Source organism: Neodiprion virginianus, chromosome 4 (genome assembly GCF_021901495.1).
Source record: "Neodiprion virginianus isolate iyNeoVirg1 chromosome 4, iyNeoVirg1.1, whole genome shotgun sequence".
In the NCBI taxonomy this organism is placed as follows: domain Eukaryota; kingdom Metazoa; phylum Arthropoda; class Insecta; order Hymenoptera; family Diprionidae; genus Neodiprion; species Neodiprion virginianus.
The window spans coordinates 8,566,141-8,586,310 of record NC_060880.1 but is presented as its reverse complement, the minus strand read 5'-3'; the positions used below and the strand labels follow the sequence as shown (position 1 = coordinate 8,586,310).

The 20,170-nt window shown below is 38.0% G+C and overlaps 1 protein-coding gene across 1 annotated transcript in view; it reads left to right on the top strand.

Annotated features, from left to right (window-relative positions):
* Positions 1-8,326, top strand: part of LOC124301847 (uncharacterized) — a 28,662-nt gene extending 20,336 nt beyond the window's left edge. Inside the window, exons 4-5 of the mRNA XM_046757351.1 lie at positions 6,232-6,322; positions 7,819-8,326. Of these exons, the coding sequence (XP_046613307.1) occupies positions 6,232-6,322; positions 7,819-7,965 (238 nt within the window). The 3' untranslated portion in view covers positions 7,966-8,326. The remainder of the gene's footprint in view (positions 1-6,231; positions 6,323-7,818) is intronic.
* Positions 8,327-20,170: the final 11,844 nt, after the last annotated feature.

Sequence of the window (20,170 nt, the reverse complement as noted above, 5' to 3'; positions counted from 1 at the left end):
GCATTGTAATGATACATTATTTACTGAAAATTACAATAATTGTATATTAACCTATTCATAACCAACAGAGCATTGAAAATACAGTACAGTTTGGAATATTAATCGTGACCGTATTAAAAATACGATGCATGTAACATCGAATATTACGATACAAGAAATTCAATATTAAAAACCGAGTTAAAAACTCGTTTAAGCATTTTCCAAACACGTAATGTTATGGTATTGATAAACATATAATATTCGTCTGTGGTAGAAACATCCATCGCAAACAGTTTTATCGAAAATTTGAAGCCCTAATAAATAGTTTGTTAATTAAGAAGAATCCGTCGAAGAATTATGGACACAAGTAATTATATGATATGGTTTCCGACAATAACAAGATGAATTGATGATGATGAAAATAACAAATTGAACCTCTGTTCACAATAAAAACAGCTACTCTATACTTACAAAGAATATTCGTAACAAAAAAAAAAAAAAAATAAGAAGAAACTATTCCAAGATCAATTTGCCGTCGCAATTCACACTGAAAATGCAATCCTTCCTAGAATACAGTTCAACTTTACAGACTAGTGATTTTTCCGTAGCTGAATTTGGTGGAACGATCAAACGTTTGGAGAATTGTTTTTCTCAATCTTACCAAAAATAATAATATCAAAAGGCCTTTGAAAATGATTCGATTGAAAACATCATTCATTTTCTAGCATCAATCTTGCAAGGGATGAAACTTATACAGGACCCTTCCCCACCCATCCCCTTTAAACAGACTATAATCGCACATTCCTACTTCACACGTATCGACTTTAGACAGTGAAACGATATTCGGCATGCTTTTTTAGCATGCAGCATAAAATTTACGTAACATTGAGCATCGGGGCGACACTCGATGCAAAATTACGTAAAGCACCCTTATTCGAGAATCCATTGATGAGGTAACCAAAGGTTACTAGAACTTTTAAGTTTTCCCCCACGTTTCTTGACAACAAATTTCTTTCGCAGAGCGAACTCTCGAGACAAAAGAGCAAACAAATTTCCATCGTTCGTTATCATTATCGTCAACGCTGCCATTCTTACCGGTCAATTTCCCTTTCCCTTTTAAAAATAAGAAAATGGAATGGGAAACCCGTGTCATCCCGGTGATATCGGGCAATCGGCACGTCGCATGCGGACACATGAGGCTTCGGGGCAGTGCCTTCCTCGTTCCAGAGGCAGTAGGTTCGTGGGTTGGTACCGAGTTAGCGAACAACGCGGGAGTGATTAGGACGTCCATGGGACTCGAGGGAGGAGGCGGGTGTTGCATGAGATAATCAACTCCGTGACCCGCCGGACAGAAGCCGCCCCCGTTTACCGCGGGTTTAATCCTCCAGTCCGGTTTGCATGTTCGTAGGACTAATCCAAAAAGTATCCCAGCGTCGCGCCACGGCGACAATGAATTCCCCGTTATATATAATAGTACATTACGATACGAGTGCGCAAAGTAGGTCGTTCCCGCACTCGCAAAAAATTCTTCCGCGCTAATTCCTCGCTTACTTTTCACCCTTCGGAGCGGTAAATTGAACTTCTTTCTTAGATTTTAGAATATTTATTTATTTATTTTCATCGGATTGTTTACATTTTCGCGTATAAAACATCAAATGCAAACCGTTGCAGAAGTATACTTATGCTAGTTATACTTGTTCGCAGTTCTGATATAACTCTTATAATCTGATAGAATAAATTTGTACGAAAAAAAAATAACAGTTTCGAAACGTATATAATAGTGATCATCCAGAGAACATAGTTCTAAATTTTTATCGAATTTTTTTAGTAATACAAATTAACAATGTAATAACAAAGGTTAGACTTAGAGATTCTCTAAGATCCATGACTTTATTTTATTTTTATGACATGTATATGTTTTTGTTTGTCGTTTTAAGTTCATTTGGCAACAGCCTTGACACAACTGCATCTACTAGTATCAATTTCGCACATCTTTGGCATAATAATACTTCTATTTCTGGTAATACTGAAATTGATAAAAGTATTCTTAAAATATCATAATGGTATTTAAGCGACTCGTAAGCATACATTTGTTTACAGTCCAATGGCCTTTTATTAGTTATGAGTTGATTTTTATTTATGATTTTTAGGAGCTTATTTTGTAAACTTTGCAGTAAAAATAAATTGGTCGAGTAACACTTCCCCTGTTTGTAATAAAATTTGAGGATTCTCTGAGGCCAATTTATATTCGTTCCGACACCCTACATTCTAGGGCAACGCGATCAATCGGCTAATCCTCGACTAAATCAAATTTTTTTTTTCAATTAATTGAGCAATCGGCCCTTTCAATAAATTCTCCTTTTGATTAAACGATTCGTCAATTAATCAAAAGAACGATTATTCGTTGTTATAATTAACCGAGTAGTTGCCCAGCTCTACAGTAAGTAGATCACGAAACATTCAAATGGATTTATTCGAAAACAAACCGTTAAGAAAAGTCTTTTTCGCGATACTTTTCATCAAATAAGAAAAAGTGTAGGCTCATCGGTAGACAGCAACTAATAAAATGGGTGAAAAAAAAAATTAATCATTCACTTAGAAAAAGTACTAAAGACGAAACGTTATAAATTTGTCGGTAAAACATTGAAAAGCGATTTATTTCCAGTTGAACTGGAAGTTTAGATGAAATGGGACATGGGATTTTTTCATGTTCATCGGTTGTTAAATCATGCGAGTTTCAGAGTTTTTTATCGAACCATTTCCGAGATCGTCACGGAGTTTGTCATTTTCCGAGGCGAATATTCCTCGACTTTTCGACTTGACGGTACGTCGGCTTTAATTTATCAAATTATAGTTGATACATATTATTTGTCTAATTCAAATGATCTAACTAGGCCGATATCTTAGCCTTCGAATACGAGATCTGATCTTTAATCACATTTGATGGTTTATTCAATCGATCCGCGTCGTGGTTTTAGGATTTTTCCCGATTGTATTGATACGTGAAAATTTTTAGAACACAATACGGAATTTTCTATGGCTTAGCAATTTTGGGATATTTATCGGGGCACCACAGTCGTAGCGAGCAAAGCTCCGAGTCGTCAGCAACCCAAGGGCAGGAAGTTACGGAGAGTCAGGAGTCCGCTTTACCCCAACCATGGCGAAAATTAACAAATTTTCCCCGGATTCCGGAAGTGCATGGCGCGACGATTCGGGCCGCCGGCTGTCGAGGCGCTACTTGTGCCGAGTTTGCGGCGAGGCTTATAATTAATTACAGCGAACGGAAGTGGCTACGATTTACGAGGCGGTGGCCGAGGGGTCGGGTGACGGCGAGGATGGGAAGTTGGCGAATAAACGCGAGGTGATCGCTCTTCCCGAGGTATTCTCAATCCGACAAATCACATCATCCAAATCGGATTAGACCATCAAGGAAGAAGAGCCAATAGTCGTCCTCATAAATAAGTAATCTTATCACGCTGGGGGCCTTGCGCCAACTTGACGACGGTCCGACGCCATTTCGATTGGAATTGCAAAGTAGCCAAGTTTACGGATTTGCGAACGATTTCCGTCCCGTCGTCTTTTTTTACTATCCTTTTTCCCTTGCTTCTGTCGTCTTCCTTCCGTCCGATGCCTTGTTTCGCACATTTTTCAAACGATTTAACGCTTATTTACCGCACACACCGCAACGCAGATTTACAAGAGAATAAGAATTCGTCCACTTTTACCAGATACGTATAGAAAATTCGATATCAAATTCGTTACGTTATTTTCAATAGCTGACAGTGCGCGCTTTCTTTTGCAACTACTGGTTTTAATTTTACGTTCTTTCTTTGTTTCGAACAGGCCATTCGGCAATTGCAAATGGCATATTTCTTGCATTGCAAAAATCCATCCATATCCTTATTCTCAGACTTTTTGAATTACTGTACTTAGATCTAGTTTCTTACAAATCTTTACCCGTTCGAATTAATTAATACATTTCTCTCAGCGAGTTTCAAAGTTCCTCGTACAGAATGGGTGTATCAACGTTTTTATACCGAATTATTTGATGTTTGTAGAAAGGATAGTTTTTCAGTTCTAACTTCGAAACATTTAGGGTAATTATGCATTTCCTATGACCAAGCAAGAAAAATATTATTCACGTTTTGATCCCAAGCAGTGGAAATGCCAGAAACTACGAAGCAATAATAGTATTTAAGAATTTCATTATAAGAACGATTTTTCAGTGAAAACATTTGTCGTTCTTCTGTTTGTAAAAGACCTCTGTTTGATAAACTAAAAATGTAAATCCAACCGCTGACGGATACATCTTCAAGTTGTTTGTAGCGATATTTTCTTGTAGCCTAGTCATGAACAAAAAACATTGTCCAACTGCAGATTCATCTATTCAAATAGAACCGCAGTGGTCTAAGAACAATCTTTTTCCAACACAAGCTTGGAAAGCTGTGAAGCGTGCGTAAAGTTTTCCATTTCCGAACAGTACGGTAAAACGACGCTAACGCATGTGCTTGAGTGAATTTCTCAACTTTACGCACTAGGGCTTCCTCAGCGCATGCGCAATTTCTGATAACTTAATTTTGCGCATTGTCTCATCGAGCGTAAGTTAACGAGCGCCAATTCAAGCGGTGTCAATGGCACCTTCGGCACGTCTCAAATTAAACTTTCTTTCACAGATGTTGGAGAAAATAGCGTGCGTCACGTGTGGGAATGGAAGATATCTGTTTCGTCTGTTAATTTACAACGCTCGCCTTGGCTCTTACTGCGTTCACACTATTACTCATATGATTGCAGCACTCGCCTTTGCGGCTCACGCTCAAAACTTTACACTCGTCAGAAATCGCCCACTTTCTGCACGTGTAATACAATATACTCTATTTCGTCTCTGCAGTATCTGCATAACACCACGAGCCGCGGTAATAAATGTCAGCGGTAATTTTTCACAATGCAGAATGGATCTGCAGCTGCGTCATACACCGCATATAACGAACAAAACGAGAAGAGATAGAATGTGCATAAAAAGGACATTCAAGATACGTTGTTACACGAGCTGACGTTGAAAGCCCGCGGCTGGATATCGTATTCCGTACATGGAAAATTGGATAATTCAGTTTTGCAGTAACTGAAACCGTTCCGCAATGATCATACAGGTATACCAGCGGAAGTTATTGAGTTTCTCAATTTCTCCGGCACACATCGCCCTCGACTGCAGCAGTTCCACTTCGCGTCAATTGAGCAGTAATGGTACAATGTGCAACCAAGGGAGGTGGAGGGGGGCTGTTCGTAATTGCCCTCCCCTCCCCCCCCCCTTGTCGCATCGCGCTTTTTTCAATAAGTGCATGTATATACCTTTTTTTGTGCATTTTAGGGTAAAATAAAATAATTACGTTTCATAATTGATTTTATTTATGCGAAGTAATCATAATAAGAACAATGATTGATAATCGAATTCATTCGGTGTCATTTTATTGCTTGTTACTTCCATAAGAGGCAAAAATAAATTTTCCATCCACTTAACATGCAAGAATAAGAGCCTATTTCAAGCACACTGAGAGTAACTTTTAGTTCCGGTTACCGCTCGGTCCTCAACTATTTTCATTTTGTACCACAATCGAAAAATATAGTTCTAGGGAGAAAATGAAAATTAGTTTTCTAGCTGTTACCGGAAAGTCTAGTATCCGTTATTATTCTTTCTCATTACTATCACCGTTACTATATTTTCTTGTAACTGTTGCGAAAATTTAATGCTTGTGCAACAATAAATTGATGTTAAAGCCTTATCTAACTAAAAAAAGTAGAGTAAACCGAAAAAACTGATTTTGCGTTGCAATTACCAAAAAAGTATCGACAATAGCTCAAAATGGTTACGCGTACCTCGTTTTTCGTAATTCCAACAATATCCAAACACTGTTTTTTAATGATACCTGCTTTACCGAATGTTTCTAGTTACTATAAAAAATGAAATTTTTCTCAATGCACCTGTTGAAAAAAAGTTATAGCGCGATGCAGAGCTTTTTGTATTTGTTACCGTGGCGATCGGAAAGGACACCCGGAAATGCAGCAAGTCTTTTGATTGTGTGACCAGTTAGTGGAATGATCGTGGACAGCACATTTATACCTGTATGTTAAGTACTTGTGGAATCATTAATTGATCCCCTTTCACCTTTAATCGGCACATTTACATTCTGCGTTGTATAATGGCCGTAACTGTTCGTGAAATCCTGAAATCCTTACACGATATTCTTGCTGTTTCAGTTTGAGAGCTTTGAGGTCTTTTGGCACTGGAAGTCGCGAGTACGTCGCTGATTTAGCTCAGCAAATCCACAGGAAACGAGAACGGGTCGTGGTAAGTGTATTGCGTGAAATTCTCCCGCGAGCGAATGCTAGAAGTGAGTTGAAATTCAATACCTTGTCGTCGATTTCATTACGATAATATGAGGAATTTATCCAATTCGTATACCAGTAAGCTACAATGTTTTTTATAAAAATTCAAGAATAAATATACTAAAGTTCTCGACAAGATAGGTTAGATATCGATTTTTTATTTCATACACCCTTAACCCTAATTGGTCAAACCTCAGTAGAATCGCATAACGGTCACAGAGGGTGAAGATCACCCCAGTTCGAAGAATGTGATATCTTGCTTCAACAATGAGTTTTATAAATCTAAAAAAAATATTTGGGTATTGTTTAAGGATCGTACGAAAAGTTCTTTCAGTTTCCCTAACGAAAATTTACTGTTTAAATATTGTAAAACAGCGGCGAAGTTATGGTACTAAGGAACTGTACGAGGATTTTGAAAAATGTGTGGGGTGATATTCACCCCAAGTGACCAATCAGGGTTAACGGACTATGCTATTGTAACGGGACGAAAACCATCTGATTTTCGCGATTTTCTTTTCAATGGTTAAAATACGCTAGTCGGTCTGATATTTTTATGTAAAAGTAAATATTTTTATTTAAAATGTAAAAGTAATTATTTTTATGTGAAAAGCACTCATAAAGAACTGAAAATAAATTTTGAAACGTTATTTTTATTGAAGAAAATTTTTTTTAACGGTTTTCTCGGAATCTGGTGTTACAAAACGGTGTACATTCTCAAAGGAGGAGTCTTCAAGTTATTCGTCTTAAATTTGGACACAACTTTCTTCACGCCATTCTTTATCTAGGTATTGAAGTTTGTTTTTTTTGAAGTATTCATATTTTTTCAAAGCAAAACTCGCGAAAGAATAGGCTAAATTCGATACTTACAATATTCGAAGCTTACGAGCATGGAAATTTGATGAAGCTTCGATATGTGCGACTATATCGTAATAATCTAATCGAAAAAGTATCAACTCCTGACTCACCAACCTTCTCAATTGATGTTAAATGTCGACCATGTAGAAAAAGATTTAAAAAAATAATAGCTATGCAATTCTTAAGAGTTACTCCTTTTCAATTTAGGTTATGTTGTTCACCGAGTTGCATACAATGGTAAAAGACGAACGAAATTTGCGTTGAAAATGTTAGACCAATTTGAAGGGACATAAGTTACACATGATGTAAAAGTCACACATTTTGTTTACTCAATATTTTGGCCTGAAATTTGTTACACGGTGGGATTTTGGGGTCGCTGATCACAAATCTGAATTCAGAATTTGATAATGTCTAAATCCAAAATGGCGGATCCAATATGGCGATATATCCAAATTCCGACTTCAGATTCGTGATCAGCGGCCCCAAAATTCCCCCGAGTAATAAAATTCAGGCCAAAATGTTTAGCGAAAAAATGTGTGACTGAAAGGGTTAAGCATTAATACTATGAGCTGACAAGCCTTCATGTATCGACGATTGTTCCAGGAGGAGCAGCGTTGGGAGCAAGAGAATTGTCGGAGGCATTATGACACCTGGAGAAGATTGTGGGGTCGACCAGGTCACGGGGCGCCGATGGATCATTGTCAGCGTGCAAATCTCTACAACATTCTATACCGACCTGCAATCTATTGAATTCACTTCGTTACGCGGATCATGTTGTGCTTGCGATATTTGTCGTGCGAGGGTACTTTTCAATGTCGATAAATTGTTTCTCACACCAGATTCTTGCGTTGCGATGAACGGAAAATCAGCCTACACTAAAGCTACGACAACTGTACCTATAACTATCATTTGTTTCTAGTTTTGATGTGCGAATCTTCTAATCGTTGATTTTAAGTCCGTTGATCAATGGAGAAAAACCTTTGAATCAGGCCAGAATTTCACTACTCTGGGAGCTTCTTTTTCCAGTCACTAATCGATGGTCTCTAATAAACTTCACTCAACTTTAGAGGGGTTGATTATAAAAGACCTAACCTTGGCGTGACAATGATAATCCAAGTAACGCCACGAACCCCGATGATAAAACAATTATCTTCTATGCTTGTACACATGAGTTAACTGTTTTATCATCGGGGTCCTTAGAGTTACTTGAATTATAGTCGTCACCCCAAAGTTAAGTCTTTTATAATCAGTCTCTTTAAACTTAGGTGAATTTTATTAGGAGCTATCGTTATATACTTGAAAGGTAAACTGAGAAAATGGTAAAAATAACACGTTCAGATGCGTACGTTATTTTTAGACGTCATCTACGTCATTTTCAATATGCATCCATTACGATTCTTTCGTGTTATGAGGTTACCGCTTCTGTAGAAGCCGATCCACGGTATAATAATGCAAGTGCGATAGAATCCGATAAGAGTAAAAGTAAACTATGGGCCATTAATTCCTAGGTGATCGTTCTCTATCGGAAGGTAGAGGTTCAATCGATCGGTACAATTAGAGCCTAATTTACTTTCAATCGGTTTAGCCGTGTCTTATCGCGTTCTACCGCTCACTATCGTGACTGTTACTATTCTCCCAAATGCGAAGTACGCATGCATAAAAAAGGTATCTACGACGCTGAATGGTCGATTTGTCTCAATGGAACAAGTCACAGTGGACCGGAATACCCGGGTTTTACAGAGTTTTCTATACGTGACAACGAAGACAAATTGCCGCGCAGAACTGTAACAACAGCGTCGACACCGTACAACTGTAATAACGCGGACAACGGGAAAATCTAGAAACGCGCATCGCCATTGTGTCTGACTGCTGTGTATCCGTTACCGAGCACCGTCAGCCTCCGTGCGGAACACACAAGAGTTGGGCGTCGGTGATTCATACCCCCGTAAAATATCAGTTCCTGTTTACGCTTGGTTTAGATATACATGTTGATACTGCAGCAAAACCACCGCCGTTGCTCTATCGCATTGTCTGCAGCTGGGTCAACGGGTGCAGAAGGCAGTCCCATTACGGTTTTTTTTTCGTTCAGTCAAAATATGTAGGTCTGAATTAAAAATGTTCGGGATATGGCTGCATTTTTGTGTTTCGGGATTTTTTACTATCGGGAACTCGAATCTGGAGTTATTTTTGATTCGCGTAGCCGGCGTTCTCAGAAAACAGCAAAATTTGACGTTTCTTGCATTTTCTTCAAAAACTGCTACCGATTGATGAAGCATAACTTGACCATCGTGTAGAGCAGAAAATTCTACATCGAATTATGTTCCCGCGTGACAGGAACGGAGTCGGATTAACATATTAAAAAAAAAAAAGAAACTATTTCACTAAAATTCCCCAGATACCGTCGATAAGTAGAATTTCTGTTTTCTTAATTGGTAACCCTACTCCCTTTTCGACATATGAGGACATAATTTGTGTAGAATTTTCCGCTCCACGCGATCGTCGAGTCATTTTTCATCTATCGTGAGACAGAAGCAACTCACTCCCTTCTATTTGTTTAACAATTTATCAAGATTATTGACGATTTATACTGAACTATATTTTATTTTGAATTGCTTCTACTCGACGCGGCCTGGGTCAAGTGCTGTCGAGGTTCAGACAATTTTATTATATTATGTTGGGCGCCAGTTAATTATCAAAATTAACGAAAACGAAATAACGGCTAAGCTCAGTTGGCTAACAAATAACAATAATAGTTTTATTTATAGACTCTATTCGCAAGGGAGTTCATTCGGGGACCCGAGGAAGGGAGAATCCAAATTTCCAAGAGCATAGAAGAAAGAATTGGACAGAATATACAAGTTTATTTGTACTTACAAATCGTTGTCGAAATCCGACTCTCGCAATAACGATGGAATTGATTCCACAGTCAAATTACAAGAAAATACTACGCACTAGTTGACACAAGAGTCAAACTATGTAATTGTCACGGTCAAAGGTCGACACAAAAGTCGAATTACAAAATCGTGTAATAGGCACGGGGCTGACACAAGAGTCAAATCACGCGAACGCTACCCACTGAGGCTGACATAGAAGCCAAATTATTATAACGAAATACTACGAGCGAAAGTTGACACAAGAGTCAAACTACAAAACTATGTACTATATACGGGGGTTGACGCAAGAGTGGTTGTGCCGGCTCCTGCCGCACGTGGCTTGGATCGATAATTCGCTCGACAATTTGACGCCTGCGCGCTAGTCTGAATTTGAATGTCTGTACCCTATTCGTCTCGAGTCAATATGGCGTAATGGCGCGTAATATTTGAATGACTTTAAGTGACTCGGAAGCTATTTATTAACCGCGGATACCTTATAATTAGGGATTTCGACTCTGACGTTGAGTTAGATACGATTATCCTATTTTTCTGTTACAATCGATTGTAGTTTTTGAGGAAAACGCAAAAAACGTTATATTTTGTTGTTTTCTCGAAACGCCGGCTATGCAGCTCAAAAATGACTTCAGATTCGAGTTCCCAAATATCATGCATATGTTTAATTCAGACCTTTTTTGACTGGATTATCTTGGCTTGTGATTTCACTTACCGTTTTTGGTGATGAGCAGACGTACCTGCTGCACTAATCAGAGGATCCAGGCTTCCACCATCATCGCAAGAGCCTTGTTTCCCATCCCGTTTTCGTTATCGCTAATCACTGCTTCTATGTTTACCAAAGGCATCGTGTGAACGATAGTATATCTATTATATGGAATTAGGTGTAGGAATAAGGCCTTGAATATTGAAGCCGATTCTAAACCATTAATTGTCGATGTATGAATTGAGCTATGAAATTAGCAATCACAGTAAAAAACATCAGAGAACTTTTTGACGTTTTCTTCAAGTTGCCAAGGCCCGCTGGACGCTTCTTCGATAGTTTTAGATTTTTATTCGAGACAAAATTGCTCAGATTTGATGATATTTGAACTTGATGATTGATTCTGAAGTTATTGGGGGTAGCGCAATACGGATTTTTTCTGTTTATTGAAAAAATATTGGATTCATATCTGATTCTGAATTCCATTTTAGTTTGTCGAAGTAAACTGATTCAGGTTCTCATTTAATAGTTCTCAACAACATGTGTCAGGGTGGCTCAAACGGCCAATAATTTTCCCGTTTTACAAGTATGTACATCCAATCGCGTGTCAAGAAACGAAAAAAAGACTATAAGGGGGAGGGGGGATTAAAATTGCAACAATTAGTAAGCAAATATCAAACAAAGTGTTTATCTATTTGCAGTTAAATAAATATCAAGTTCTTTGCGTTAAGAAAACAGCCCGATGCATAGGAACTTGTTGAAAATTCACCGATCTAAATGAATTTATTTTAGAATAACATACACCATGTTTGTTTCGTATAAGTAAACGGAGATATTAGTTTATGATCTTTAAAGAATTCCTTTTCTCTCGGCATGCAACCATGTAATTGATCTAATGACTTCGTAAATTAGAATTATACATTTACAACGTCCATTGGATTACGGGCTATAAAGAACACCCTGCATTGCTGTAGCAGGTGTTCGTTTTCGATAAATTTCCTAGGATCTAGTGTAGCGTTTTCTCGGGTCTAGAAAGGCTGAACGTCTCCCACGAGTCGAGTTAGTCACGGTTTTAATAAGTAACCATATTGCAGGCGATATTTACGCGTTAGCTGCGGCGACTTTGTGCAATGCCAAGACGCTTCCAGACTCTACCTTTAGATTATATTTATCGCCTGTGATCCCGAGCGCCTTTCACGCCTCGGCTGCACATGCATAGTAATAAATCCCATGCCGATTGAGTAATTGAATCGCATGAATGCGAACTGCAACTCTCTCTTGGGTTTCCTCGTTACACTGGTACCGTGAATCAGCTGCATTTCAATCCTCATTCATTTTGAAGTGAGCCGTGCGCATAACCTTCTAAGTACGAACATCTCAATTGACTGAATATTGACTCCTCCAAAGTGAAATCGTGTAGATTGAACCGTTTTTGACACGTCTTGCCGTCATTTTGTTTGGCGTCAAACAGCGTTCGATGATCAGTGATACCTGGGAATAATTTTAGAAATGATTTGAAACGCCAAGCGTGTCAAAAGATTCGACGGTCATGGGTTATGTTACGTTTGTTGAGATTGAGTTAGTTTCGAGCTCGGCCCACTATGGCGCTGTAGGTTTTTCTGTGTTGCCAACATGACTGTCTAGTGTAAAAAATTAGCCGTCTCAGATTCATTGTCCCCAAGTGTACCTATCTACGTTTATATTTTGCATTGGTGCCTCCAATTCCAAACTGCCTTTTACTTGCCGAACATATTTTGGCCATCCTTCTCATTTAATGAGAAAGGATTTCTCGAGATTTGGTGGCCTCTTAGGCCCCCCCCCCCAGTCCGCCACTGTGCAGAAGATAGCTTAGACTTACACGTAATAGCCTCGTTCCATTATTTTCAAAATTTTTTGATATTTATAATTACACACGTCGCATGTTTTTCATCTTTTCAGCAAAGCGTAGGATGTTAGGTTAGGTTATGTATATTATAGTATCCAGCCAATACACTGTACGGGCTGATAAGGATGCTACTAATGAGACGAGATTCCTCGGAACAGTAAGCGGCGTCATTATTTTATAAAAGGCACGATTATAAAAGCAAAAAAAACATAGTCCAGCTTATTGCACTCGTTAAAAGCACATTCTGTGTTGGTATATTTATGCTACAGGCTATTTCAAGTTAAGAGAAACGTATCATATCATATGCTAGCTATATATTATCACAGGCTACCTATACTTTCACTATTTGTGGATATTATAATATTATACGTTCAAAATTAATCCACGAACATTGGAATGTATCGAAAAAAAGTGGAATTACTCTGGAAAAACTGGCAAAGAATCTTACAAAATTCTGCAAGGAGTCTGAGTCTTGTTTAGTTTGTTAATGTGAATGAAGAAACATTGCTTCTTGCCACAGATTTATCGAATCAAGTGTATACCTCTCCTTAGCTCATTGGCTCTAAACTCTTGTTGATGAACACATTCGTAGTCAAATGCTTGCTACAAATTATCGTTAGTTACCAGCAATGCGAGGTGTGACCGAAGTACAGGGGAATTAAGAATAAAAAGAAGAGTGTAGAGTTGAATCGCGCTGTGAACCTTTTTGGATATTGTATGTGCAGAGGTACGCAAGTGCCTACATAATATAGGTATGAATGTATGTGGTATATACGCCCGGAGAGCTTAGGAGAAGAAAATAAAAATGGTTTCTACCCGCTACAGGACGAGGAGAGAAAAATCGTGTCTGGGAACTGAAAAAATATGGCGATTCACGAGGATTTATTATAACGATGCGCAGTGGTTTCTGACTGTCAGAATAAAGAAAAGGAAAATATGTAAACAGAGGCCTTTTATTTTTTACAAACTTGAGCTGATGTATGATGGCGATTTTTTTTTTTAGCCTCGTTGTTTCTTGTTACAATGTTACACGTAGAATATTGGATAGAAGATAAAAAATATTCATAACTGGTTATTGTGATTAGTAGTAATAGGCATAATACGATGCAGAGAAATGTGTAATGTATTTTAATCATACCGCTAAGTATAAAAACTATAATAAAACTGAAAAGAATACACGGTTTACTTTGGTTTGATTGATTCCTTTCTTCTCAACTCATTTCACGTCAATCCAAATAGATGGTGTACTTGACCACACGTATAACGAAGGTAAATAATCAATGCCGTCTCTCAGATGCAGAATAGTGAATTATGAATTGACCCTGCGATTGCGTTGCGGTGGAAAGGTAGAGTTTATTTGATTACAGAAGTGTGCGCAGGGCAAGAATTATTCGTATAATTCAGTTGGCCGAATTTCAAGCGACCCACGCCGGGTTAATTTGTTTTGAATATAAAGTTTCATCGCTCCGAAGTGAACGTGACGGTGAAAATATACCGAGGTAGAAGAGAAATGGAAAATTAATTACTCGACCGACACACATAACGGCATGGCAGAATTAAAGGCTGCATGATCTGCGATTTGGCAGGCATGAAAACGTTTCTACTGAGCTCGTGTGATAATTATTTACCTGAGGTCGAATTAACTAAATCTGCTCAGATGGCTGTAATGAATCATTTCCCCATCGCGAATTTATGCGTATGCGTTATTTACTGACTTCTTATTGGAGTCTACACGCCTATATCATCAAAATAAAATATAACTGCTTATCAATTTCCCTTTGAAAAATTAAGGTACAGTAACGGTAATTAACTCATCGTTGGATCAATCTCGTTGAGACCATTCCTTCGGCTGTAGAGTTATTCTTAGAATTTTTCCAACAATATTCGTAAATGTTCTCGGCAGAGGTTTTAAGGGTGTTTTTTCACTCTACCTCGATAATTGGATTTCAACACTCGTGTTGTTCGGGACGATTGAGCCACTAGACACAACACGCGGGATGCAGAAGACAGGATTTTTGCGTGATGTTGATGGATTATCAACGTGCGCAGCAAATTCGCATGCGTGTCCAAGAACAGGTTATACCTGAACTGATGGATAAGTATTTCAGCTAACAGTGGAAAAATGTGTGTCTCATTTAATGAAAAACTTTTGATCCAATGAAAAAGAAAATAAATAAAAACACGACGATCAATTCAATAACTTCCAAAACAAATAATAGTAATTAGTAAATTGCCACAATAGTTTGATTCAACTACAAAATGGCTAAGCAAATCAAATTTTTCTAAATCAAAAAATGTTTTCTCTGCATGCTGTGAAACAGTTTTTGAAAATATCAAAGTGCTGCGGTTGTAAATTGAATTCCTTAATACCAGTTTGTAACGTAATTATTAAATTTTTTTATTGTTTAGTCACAGTAACTTAATTATCATAAACATTCGATACGATAGTTATCACTAAATGCCTTCTCTATGATTATAAATCCTTTGGTATTTCAAAATGTCAATAATAATTCATAATAATTTTAAATAATACAAAGTCATTCAATTCGTTTGATCATTTAGTTTGTAATATTTCGAAAACGAAGTGCCAAAAAATATGAAAAAGACGCATCTTTCACAAGCTTTCTATCGCTATTGCATTTTTTCCGTTAACAATCTCTGAATCGATGTGACGCTGGAACTCTTTTACCTCGTCATGTTCAAAGCTTACATAAATACAACTGTCGATATTATCTGAAATGGGATAAGACCAGGTCGTTTGAACAGCACATGTGAACGTCGGTAAAGAAGCATGCAGCCTCGAGTCTCTCCAGAACTGGCGTTCCACATTCTTACCTTGATTTCTATGCACAGCCAGATTATCCTAAGCCGGATCCCTCTTCGTTTCCAACTCGCTTGTTCTCATGGCAGAATTCGAAAATATATACGTCTCCGTACAGCAGAAACGGTCCCATCGCCGTTTTGAGGCCTGGTCATGAAGGGCGGAGTGGCTCGAATCGATTTGTCGTCTCAAGACCGGCCGTTTCGAAAGGATCGAAGTTGTAGCGGGAAACAGTTCGCTCGAGCCTCGTTTGAACGCGGGGAATCCCTCGACTGCGGAAATCCAATCCAATCGCATGATTCGTTGATTCGAATGCAAATCGTCAGCGGCGCTTTTCTTTATTCTTCTTTGCTTTCTTTTTATCTTTACTCCTTCGTCCCGGAGCGCTGCGGCAAAGATATAACGGAATACGTCTTCGTCGTGTTTCAGTGACTCTCCGCCCGACCCAACTTTACGACCCATCGAATGTCCTCGTAAATGACTGCAGCGTGGCACCGACCCGTCAGTCCATGAGGCGTTGCTCTATAAACGGCAAGGATAAAGTCACTGCGAGTAGCAAGGACCTTCCTCAATATTCGCTTTCCTCTACTGCGAAACCCTGTCTCCTTTATCCAATTCCCTTCCTTCGTTCTTTCCACACCGATCCACCGACACCCTGCTCCTCCCATCTTTTCACGCGTGCAGATTCGCCCTTACACTTCCCAGCTTTATTTACATATACCTACCTGCTATATACGTATATACGGTTGGGATATCTGCGCGATAAAACTGAGCTTCACTTTTTGTCCTCTTTGTCGTTTTCGCTTTACTTTTCACGGTATTTTTTTGCTATATGCAAACTCTGCGAACACTGTGACATTGCCACATTGCTATTCTTTATCGTTTTCATATAATACAGATCGCAAAGCGAAGTGTACATTGAATTTGCCGTCGAAGGAAAAAAATAATTTCTTTTCAACCTGGCAACGTCTTTTCAAGGGGGTGCTCCGGTCGATTTCGACGTTAACGTACAGATCTCCAGACATCGAAGTCCATGTAACTCAAACGCAAAAAAGAGCTTGATAGCCCCATTTTCATACTCAATTCTGAACAAAAGTACTCCAAAGCATTTTCATTTGTCGCAAAAATAAAGCAATGGCCTTAATTATACGAATTTACTATCGCGCTTTTGTAGAATCCATGCCATTTCTTTATTTATGCATCAAATGAAACTGTGTTAGAGTGTTTTTGTTCACAATTGCGTATAGAATGGGGCTGTTGAACCCATTTTTTGCGTTTGAGATATATACGTCAACGTCGAAATCGACCAGGGCACCCCCTAAACACTTTTCCGAGAATTTTCAAACATACGAGTATGTGTAAATTTGTGAGTGTAATTGTGACACGACAAAAGGATATTGTTATACATACAGAGAAAGAATTTTTTAACCTGATCAAATGTAGTGTTCGAATGTGGTTGAAAGAAATATCAATAGATTCACAAAAAAGTGATTAGAATAGCATGTTGCGTTGTCAAGTTAATTTTTCAACTTTAATTATTTAAACATAAATTCTTTATCGATTTTTTCGGAATACTGCTTGAGTGATTCGGATGAAAATCGGTTGTGAGTAGGAAAGCGAGTAAACGGATGATACAATGGTGATATTCCTAGAAACCGTTAAAAATGTCTAAACACTTGCGATTGCAATACGACAGTTAGTGTTCACATTTTGAAACAATTACTATACGGATCCCGAATTCTGGTAGAACAGCGAATCGAGTCGAGAGGAAATTTTTGGTGGCACACTTTCAAATCGTTTGAATTTTTTGAAATATTTCAGTTCGTATCTTAGTCGGTGTCTGTATATAGCCTTGAATGTTTTACTGCATTTACCGCAGAGCTAGATCAGTAATTAAGTAAACTTGGCCTCGTAAGTATCAATTTTTGTAAAAATATATTATATAAAATATAAATAAATAAAGTTTATTTTGTTCGTTTCAACTAAATTCGCTGGGAATTTTTTTATTCACCAAATTGCATACCAGATAAACCATATTTATGGATAGAGTTATGTTCCAAGTGGACAAGAATCAGGCATTTTATCAAAAACTTTAAGAAAACTACTTGTTCTGTTCAATGCACCGTCGAATTGTTGGAATTATCATATTTTTAACTTCTCGCGTCTCTATATTGCACCAACTGCTGCGATGTTATTTGAAACAGTGTATAAAATTCTTAGACTAAAAATAATTCGGAAACGGATGGAATTATGTAGATGAAACTTGATCCATCGCCCTGGTTTCGTTTGACTTAGAACTGATCAGATTTTGAGCAAAATGTATTGTTTGTAAAATCGTATTTGTTTTTGTCTAAAAATTCTTATTTTCGCAAAGAATACAGGAATATTGGAAAGTTCTAGGGCAGCTCAATTCAGGCCAGTCAATTTTCTCCGTTTCTTCCCGACAGTAAATCGGTGAAAGTACCGAAGTTATGGATTTCTTCTTCTCGTTCGCACTGTACTCAAAATTGAAGTGGAAAATTGATACAATTGAGAACAATTTGTACTTGGCATTCCGGCGGGACTAGATCTCTGGGGGAATTATAACAGAAACCAAACACACGCGAATCGACTAGGACTCTCTCATAGATATATAATATTATACTGTAAGAGATTCCGTGCGGTTGCATCGAGCGTGAGACGATCACCACTCCCAATTTTATTGCAATTTTATGGTTCACCTTAGCACTTCAAGGATTGCCAGTGAGAAAAACGAATTATAGTTTATGCCACAAGTAACCTTGTTGGTTGATTGAGTAGAGTAATTATTCTAAAATCAGAAAAACTGAATTTTTGAAAATTTACAGATATATCTTGGAAATGGTAGGAGATACGTAAAAACTGACAAAAATTTGAAGCAATTTTTGGAAATTACTTAAACATTCCCTTTCGTTTCGGTATAGTTGCTTGAAAATAAAACGGAAGTTGCGTAGCATTGAGTACTTAGCCAAATAAAAAAAATGTTTTCAATGACGTTGAGGAGGAATACTCTTTGCAATTACAATAAAACTGTCAAATTGCTTATAATTCTTTTTCAACTGCGTAGCACATTCATGATAGCAGAGTATTGAAGCTGAATAGATCCATTTAAACGATCAAAAACCTGACACGATTACAGTTTTTGTATAAAATTGAAAAACAAAAACAAAAAAATAAAAAACGAGACGTATAGTTTTCTCACTTCAATACTCACAACCATGTAAAGGCGTGCAGCACGTATTTTCGGGTTCCACATTTGTTCACATACGTGACATTTTACTCCATGATAAAAAATTTACGTTCCGTTGGAAACTGGCCGAGGAATAAAATAATATTTTTTCCGAATTTTAGGTCGCGGTGATTATGTTGAAAAATCCATTTGAATATTTATAGCAATTGAAAAACATGTTCCATTCCGAGGGAAAGTATAATTGATATTATACCTGTTCTGGAGTGAATTTTTATTAGCTTTAAAATTAGTCCCGTCCGGACCCTCTACGATGAATAGGTCCGGAAATATGAGCACTTGAAGACCATTGTGCGCGACTGTTTTGTCGAAATTTTCGACCCCGAAATACTGACACTCAAATTGTAGGGAAAATTAAGGAAATTCTCTGGGATCAAAGACAATATATTATTCACGAACATTAATAGAATCTGAAAAGTTTACGGCTACGAGAGTGTACCGTTTGACATAGAATGACTCGTAGGTGAAATAATTAATCAACTCATAATCTAGAGTGAATTCATAAACTCCAGTGCCGAGTGAAACCGCATTCAATTCCCCATATAATATACACGTACCACAAAACACGTTTATTCAAGAGTTGGTATCATCCACGTAGCGTGTGTACAACGACCCACGAACACATGTATAGGGGGCATTCCATGACAACTCAGTAAACGGTTGATCACGACGTTTTTTAACTTCACGAAGGATTTTTCCTGCGATAGTACAACCACTAAAAGCTACTCAAGAATTTCCACATTTTTTCAATCGCTCGTCTTTACTTTGAATCTGGCGTGAAAAAGTTTCATTTCGGAAAACAAAATATGTTTTTTTCTTGTTTCATAAAAGTCAATTTGGGTTTAAAAAATCGTTAGGTTACAGACGAGTGACTAAAAAAATGTGAAAATTTTCTCAGAAGCTTTTCAGGGGTCGCACTAATGAAAAAATGTTACGGTCAACCGTTTCCTGAGTTGGCGTGGAATGCCCCATACGTACCTGCGTAATTTTGCAGGCGTATGCATGGGGGTTGTACGTGAATCGCAGGACGGTTACATGGTCGTAGAAGGTAGGAGGTACACGCCGTGGGATAGATGCTTCGTTCATATACCAATTTACGTGGATTTAATGTAGGTACCGGAACGAGACAAGCCTAATAGAATTCCGTACCCTTTTACCACTTTGGCATAATTTTACCCTTATGTTCCAAGGCGGGTCCAACGGTCCACCGTTTCCTTCCTTCGCTATACATCCCATCGCGCAGACGAGTTTCTCTTTGTATACCTAACCAGGGTGCTTTCTGAAATGCGAATATCATCTATGCGCTTTATTGGGTGAGTCGCGTAGATCGATGGACAAGCCGGTGTCTCAGAAATACCGGTTCAAGGCATTTGCAGAAAAAATCAGCCTTCTTTTA